The sequence below is a fragment of the Rhagoletis pomonella genome, unplaced genomic scaffold, assembly GCF_013731165.1.
Source record: "Rhagoletis pomonella isolate Grant_MI unplaced genomic scaffold, Rhpom_1.0 Rhpom_scaffold_00004, whole genome shotgun sequence".
NCBI lineage: Eukaryota > Metazoa > Arthropoda > Insecta > Diptera > Tephritidae > Rhagoletis > Rhagoletis pomonella.
Genome location: NW_023458558.1, coordinates 51,513,102 through 51,520,593, shown reverse-complemented (window position 1 = coordinate 51,520,593; position 7,492 = coordinate 51,513,102). Strand labels below are relative to the sequence as shown.

The 7,492-nt window shown below is 35.9% G+C and overlaps 3 protein-coding genes across 9 annotated transcripts in view; 1 reads left to right on the top strand and 2 right to left on the bottom strand.

Annotated features, from left to right (window-relative positions):
* LOC118737760 (oxysterol-binding protein-related protein 8) overlaps positions 1–7,492 on the bottom strand; it is a 104,307-nt gene that overhangs the window by 59,514 nt on the left and 37,301 nt on the right. The window lies entirely within an intron of this gene.
* LOC118737761 (zinc finger protein 501) lies at positions 3,248–6,111 on the bottom strand. 2 transcript variants are annotated; one of them, XM_036468505.1, is made up of 4 exons: positions 5,848–6,110; positions 5,139–5,784; positions 4,664–5,077; positions 3,248–4,572 (listed from the first exon to the last, which is right to left on the bottom strand). In XM_036468505.1, exons 2-4 carry the CDS (start codon positions 5,704–5,706, stop codon positions 4,046–4,048), a joined length of 1,509 nt encoding a protein of 502 aa, XP_036324398.1. In that variant the 5' UTR covers positions 5,707–5,784; positions 5,848–6,110; the 3' UTR covers positions 3,248–4,045. The 2 variants fall into 2 exon arrangements, with proteins under 2 accessions (XP_036324398.1, XP_036324399.1); XM_036468506.1 differs by having other exon boundaries at positions 4,506–4,599; positions 5,848–6,111.
* LOC118737762 (NAD-dependent protein deacetylase Sirt2-like) overlaps positions 6,414–7,492 on the top strand; it is a 20,982-nt gene continuing 19,903 nt past the window's right edge. The window contains exon 1 of the mRNA XM_036468508.1: positions 6,414–6,676. Within this exon, the coding sequence (XP_036324401.1) occupies positions 6,571–6,676 (106 nt within the window). The 5' untranslated portion in view covers positions 6,414–6,570. The remainder of the gene's footprint in view (positions 6,677–7,492) is intronic.

Sequence of the window (7,492 nt, the reverse complement as noted above, 5' to 3'; positions counted from 1 at the left end):
TTTAGAAATAAAAGAGACTGATGCTTTGTATTTTGACGTTTTGGAATGCACCCTGTTTCCCTGATCCCATACTCTGACGAGTGGAACTGATGACCAGTGTTCGAAATTTCTCGCTTCTTATTTAATTGCATGGAGCCGAACCGTATCCCCGACTAGGGATATAGTTCGATGACGCACCAAGTCCTACGGTAAAAAGCCTGAAAATTGTAGGGGTTTCGTTTGATGGCTTGCCAACCCCGTATACAACGGCCATTGCCAACAAAGTACAAAGCATCAACAAGGTTATTAATCCGCTCGCCAACAGCACTTGGGGCAAAGATAAAGAGATGTCGTTGGCTATTGGTAGACGAAGCTTCAGACTTGCCAGAACTCAGCTCTCCGGACAGTGACGGGATACATCTTGATATTACCCAACACTACGTGCACAGTCAAACTTCTGTGCTCCCATTTTAAAGCAACCTAATGTTCAGCAAGCAATTTGTGGTTGGCTGTAACGAATTTACGGACGCGATCCAAACACACTCGAAATGATCAATAGACTCCACAGCGTAGCGTCAAGCGATTTAAGGCTTTATTGCGAGAAACCCGCATAACTCTGGCCCAGTTAACGTCTGGATAATGCGGTCGAAATGCGGATGCGACCAGGTTTCGAAAAAAGTGTTGGTTAGGGCCTTTGTGAATTAAGTTAACGATATTCACATTCCATCGGATTTCAGAACCTGCGTGCCCTTAGCATGAATCAAATCTGTTATAATCAATCAAAATAAATTTTTTATCAGGAATAAACCACCCAGCATTTTCTGAAATTATTGATCATATTCGAGTCTTTTTTGAGTCCTCTGCGCGATTAAAGCAATCATAAATGTGTTCATATATCTGATCATAAAAATAGTATTTTGTCGGTAGAAAATGGTACCCTGGCCGCGACTCTTGACGAGTCTTTTATTACCCACTTTTCTGATCAGTTCTGACCCTTTTTCTATTCGTATTTATATTTATTTGTGACGGTTATTTAAATGATATTTCAGTTGCATTTCTTATCATTTGCGAGTATTTTTTGAGACATTTTTTAGTCGTATTTGTAAATTTACCTGTGCCTCTTTCAAGTAATTTTTCAGTTGTATTTCTAATTATCTTCGAGTCTTTCCCCGAGTCCTTTTTCGGTCTTTTCAAATCGTTTGCGATGCGAAAAATTAAATAAGTAATAAATTAATTTATAATTAGCAAATAAGCATATTATATTAAGTTCAAAAGAAGCGGTAATAAAATAACGAAATGGTTGTTGAATAAAATCCATTATTACAGTTGAAAATATTTATATTTTAAAATTACCCTCCCAGATAAAAGTTATTGACACAGAGAACTTTTTACAATGTATGCAAAGTTTTTTATTACAATTTATTTTCGCAAATTTTTTATAAAAAACATAGCTCATATTAAAAAAAAAAAAAAAAAAAATAAAAATAAAATGTATAACTTTATGCAGCATTCAGAAAGTTAATGAGTTTTCGACTTTTTAAAGAGATCTTCTAGAAAGATTTCAGAGTATGCAATTTTAATACAATAAAGTGCATGTTCCCAGTTACTAACAAATTGCGTTGATTTTTGGCAATTTTTTTCTTTCTATCAGTGTCTTCCGCATATGGAAGACATAGTCAGAAAAAAATTGCCAAAAACCGGGTTGAAATTTATTGAATATTCCTGAGTTTTGCACCAAGTTTTCACATTTTATCTTTATGTTTTTGTCGTAATATGAGCTATGGTTTAAAAAAAAGGCGAAAAGAAATTAGTTAAAAAACTTTGCACGCATTGTGAAAAGTTCTTTGTGAAAATAATATTGTCCGTACGTGTATAAAAATTAAAAATATTCCGCCTCATTGCGAGAGTCGTGTCGAATTCTAGGCGTTTTTTTAGGGTCGAATCGTATCGAAAATTTCATGTCATTGCCAAAAATTTCGGCTCGACTAGTGTATTAAAACGGAAAAACTTGCAGCACTGTATATTTTTCGACGATTTTCGTCGTTTACTTATTTCAGCACGACAGTAGACAAATTTCGTTGAGTCGTACAATTTAGCCTAATTATGGGCAGCGGCCGCTGTGGTGTAGTGGTAAGCAGCGCGCACTTCCACTCCGCAGCACCTGGGTTCAAGCCCTGGTCAAAGCAACATCGCAAAAAATTTTGAAAAAATTAAGAAATCCATTTTACGAATTGCGCGGGTTCTTCGCCGTGTGTACTTGCAATGATCTTGTTGGTTTGCGTTATTCCAACCTGTCTTTAGCATACACAAAATGATTTTGTAGGACAACGTTAATTTCTTGGTCTGTGCTTTTGAAGTTAAGATGGCAAATATCTAAGATGAAAAACATTATTATTAGTCATACTAGTTATACATACATAAGTATATTGCAATTTTCTTGTTATTTGTTTTTCTGGTATTGTTGAAACTTGACAAAAAATTTTGAAAAATTATGCCGTTAGAAGCAAAGGCAATGTTTTTTCTTTTAATAGCAAATAAAACGATCACATTTCAATCCCCAGTATGATCAATTAGTGATTGCCCTACATTTTGTGTTTATATTTTCAATAAATCGCTTTTCAAACGGAGGGGTGAGTCATTTTCGAGTATTTTTTAATCGCGGAAGCGTTTATAATCTTTTAATCATCAAAGGTGATCGAAGAAGACTCAGTAAATTGATTTTTAATTAAGTAATCTTTCAAATGCTAGGTGGGATAATAACTGTGATTCCATCTTGTTGTCGAGTTGTAGTCTTTAGGAAACGTACCGTACAAGTGACCTGAAAATATATACTAAAAAGAGTAAATAGTTATGTATATATGTATATACATACATCAAGTATCTGAACATATAAAGTTAAAAAAAGTATTGCACTACGATTAAAATTCTTTGAAAATTCTAAGACATGCCTGAAAATAATGAAAAGGTATCATAAAAAGTCAAGGACATTTTTCTGCTTACAAATATCGCTTTATTCTACATGAATTTTATTAAACGTTTTCTTCTACGCACATTATAATTGGTTTTATACGCAATAGTACAATAATGCATGTTAAATATTTTTTGCTGTTTTTTTTTTAATTTTTATTTTCAAAAACATTCGCACTAACAAGAAGCGAACATTTTTAAACAAAAGAAAAGACCCTGTATCTGTATGTATATAGTAGAGCCATGCATGAGCAAGTAAAATTATGTAGCATATTAATTATAAGTTTCTGTTCTTGTTTAATTTTTGTAGCTCATAAACTCTTGGGAGTTGCTGCTGCAGTAATGTATGTATGTACATATGTATATGAATATGGATTATGCGGTAAGGTGGTGGCAATTACTGTGCGGACAGGATCATACGTTTCATATCTATTGACACAACTGAAATTATTTGCGTCGGATTATTCTAAAATGCTAAAAAATAATATATTTAATAAATATTTTGTTTTCCATTGGGGTACACGATATCAGTATCGCGAAATTTAAGCTAACCTATAACCTGGCATTCATTTCAAAACAAGATTTGATTTGATGTTGTAATGTCGTACAAATTCCCCAAAGAGTTTTGTTTTTGTCCTTTCCTGGCGATTTGACGGCGAATTCATGCTACCAAAATTTCTTGTCGTGTACTTCATCAAATCATTTTACTCTTATAAATTGTAACTTTGCCACAAATCTATAAATGTATACATTATTTTCTACTTACTCATGCGGCTCCTTAGTATATAATAAATTTACATGGACAATACATATTGCACAGCAGTAAGTAACTCATTACGTTTAGCAGCTGGTTATAGTTAGTTTTAACATCGAAATTACAATGTTTTATTGTTTTTAATAGTTTTCTCCATTACCTCGTATTACGTTTTGATACAGTGATCCTTGTATACATATTTTTCTGTTGGGTCTATGGGTTATTATTATCGGCTGTTCTCTTTTATTGGGATTGCTGGCCAACATGGCAATTGTTCTTGTGTCTTATAACATTAGCTTCTTCATCATTGTTTTTTTTTGTTTGAATAATATTTCCATGGCGTTTTTAACAATTATGAATCCTGACATGATTAATAAGAGTGCTTTTCTGCCGAAATTGTTTAGGGCAATAGGAACAGCTGTAAGGCTTTTCGCCAGTATGTATTTTCAGATGGTTATTTAAGGTGGACAGTTGTCGGAAGTTCGACTCGCACACTTTGCACTTATATGGCTTCTCACCGGTGTGCGTCTTAATGTGGTTGGCTAAGGTGCTCTGTTGTGAGAAAGCTTTGCGGCAAATAGCGCATGGAAAAGGGCGATCAGGGCTCTCCAACATCAAGCTATCTGCCTCGTTTTTGAAACGACGACTGGTGTTGGGATTGAACGGCTCTTTTGGAACAATGGTGCTTACAGTTGTGTTACTATCGAGGAAATGCAATAATGGATGCTCTGCTTGCAATTGTTGATGTACCATGTTGTTTAGTTGGGGATGTTCTCCTTGTGCAACCAGTGCTGAAGTCGTCATGTGGTTGATGCCGTGTGGGGCTGCCATTGTGGTGGTGGTAGTTGACACTGCGTTTGCATTGCTGGCGGCTGTATGCGTGTAAATTTAAATAAAAGCTTTGTTAGGGGGAAATTGGAGTTATAATTTCTCAGTTGGACGGCGAACACACAAAAGGCTCACCTGTGGTGTGGGTCTTCATGTGGTTGGTTAGAGTACTCTGCTGTCGGAATTGCATGGAACAAAACGAACAAGCGTACGGCTTATCACCGGTATGAATCTTTTTGTGATTTGTCAAAGTGGCCAGTTGACTGAAGGATTTGTCACACGTTTCACATTTATACGGCTTGGGGTCGATGTGTGTCCGCTCATGATTGTGTAACGTACTTAGCTGCGGAAAACGTCTTTTGCAAACATTGCACTGATAGGGTTTTACCAGCTCGTCGGCCTGCGGTGAGCTATAGCTGCCAGTGTAAAGTGTTTTTGTAATGGATCGATTTTGATAGTCTACCATTTGATTTTGAGCCAATTTGGAGTTGCGATGATTCAATTTTGTACCAGGCTGATAGTTGAGTAATGAGGTTGGGGTACTCGATTCTGTAATATAAAAAATGAGAATTGCGTTTAGAAATTGTTAAGCTTAATATCAGTTGTTAACCTTTATGAGTTTTGATGTGGTTAATTAGTGTACTTTGCTGGCGAAAATCTTTAGCGCAAATATTGCATGTAAACGGTTTTTCCCCGGTATGAATTTTCACATGATTGGTGAGCGTTGAAATCTGACGGAAAGCTCTATCGCAATGTTTACACTTGTACGGCCGCTCGTCTGTGTGAATTTTCATGTGATTGCGCAAAGTAGTTAACTGACGAAATTTATTCTTGCAGACGTGGCATTCCTTTTTTTTGCGCGGATCATCTATTTTCACTTCAATAGGTTCGGGTTCCGGCAATTCGATTTTAGTCGGTGGCAATGGAGTTGGATTCGGTGTATTCGTGGAGGAAATATCGAGTAGGTGTACCAGTGGGTGTTGCGGATGTAGCATAGCCTGGTGTGTCGGATGTTGTATGGCTTGCACAGCAGTCAACTGATGCAGCGTAAATGGTGTGCTACCCGTCGCTATAGTAGTATGCTGTTGCACCGTGGTGGGCGTGCCACCGTGCGTTGAAATCTGCGGCGGCGGATAGTGCTGGTAGTTAGCCATTGCAGTAGCGTGATTGAGGTGCATCTTTCATGAGGTATCGGAGAAAATCGATATAGTTTATATTTTTATTGTCTGCGTTTGGACCACAAATTCATAAAAAGCCTACAAAATATAATTGCAAATAATTATCAATCACCAGAGGACGCTGTGGTAGAATTTTCTCACCGTTCAATTGTTATTTTAGGCAGTCTGCAAAAGCAACGTGCCACCCGTCCGTTTTCAACTATATGTATTCACAACAAAACTACAAAAACTCCACTAGAAAAACACTTTACATTTCACCAAGCATTTATCTTCATATTGTAATACCAATAATATGCATTTTAAATGGGTATTTTTTTGATTTCTATAAAATTCGACGCTCAAGGATGAAAAATTTTCAGGAAAAGAAAACAAACCAGCTGGGCTGGTCAGTGTCAAGCTATCAAAACAAAAATGACAGTTGGCAGTGTTGTAGCTTACCTTCAGATAGCGTGGGTTTTGTGGTGAATACACGAAAATATGCTACCATTTGGGTATATTGAAAAATAATTTTGAAATTTTCATATTTCAAAGTAAAATTTATATAATTTATATGCTGTGGGATTAAAGGGACTTATTATTTACAGATGCAGTTCTTTATTGAAACCAAAAAATGAAGAGTTGCATCAGCTTCGACATTTCCATACCATAACTATCTGGCAACTTTGATAAGGTGTGAGGTACACACCACCCTGATTGGAATATGGTGACATTTGGCATCTTTGTTTTTTCTGTCTTGTCAGAATTTGTGTTAAAAGTTGTTTTGGGATCGATTACTTGAGCTTATCAAAGACGGCGTTGATTAAACGAAATTCAATATCTAGTTATATTAGGCACTTGTCTCTAATAACGACTAAATTGGCAGTGATGAGTGAGAAAGAAACACCGGGAACTTCAAAAAAGCAAGGCGAAGATGGACCACGAAACCAGAGTAAGCATTCTGAAAGCCTTGTGGATGCCCAGGCAACGAGTGGTAAGTGTGTATACATACATCGATATTTTGGATGCATTAAAGCATTTTCAGCATATATTTTAAAGAAAATATTGTTGCTTGGTAGTAGTTGTGCTAAAATTCGGTATGAAGAACGTATATTTTGATCAACAATAAAAATAATAAAAATGCATGTCGTGCTGCCGTCTTCCTGAATTTACTGCAAAATGCATACCTGCGCTTAATGGGATGCCATGCCGACCGGTTTTTATGCACGACGGTTGTAAGGTATGGGAATTGTATAAAGGGTACAGTAGGGTTAAAAAGGCGTTGACAGCCTTTGTCAATTTGGTAGGAAATGCTTATCTGCCAGCGATCACTTCCTCTTTTAACAGTTGGGGAAAAAATAGTAAAAAAAAAGTATTTCTCCGATATTCAAAATTGCGACATTCCAAATTGCATAAAGACAGTGTCACACGATTAGCACATTAGTACATTTTCATAAATTTTTTATATTGGGCTATTGGTAAAAAATAGGGACGAGATTTTTTTGTTGTTGTTTATAGTCACGATTGGTGTAATACATCGCCCTTCTATTGAAAAATTTTAACAAATTTGCACCAAATTTTGGGTAAATAACCAATCGTGTGACACTCCTTAAGATTCTACGCCTATAACGGGGAGTTCTTTTATGAAAATCGCGAATATAAGGATTTTAACGTTTCTAGTATATTTCTAAATAAATTTATTGTTTTATTTTCGTAACGTAGTTTAAAATAAGTATGGTTCAAACAATACAAATTTGTATGAAAAATACTTTCGAGATTTTCAGTTGTTCGTATTTAAGGCTATCACCTA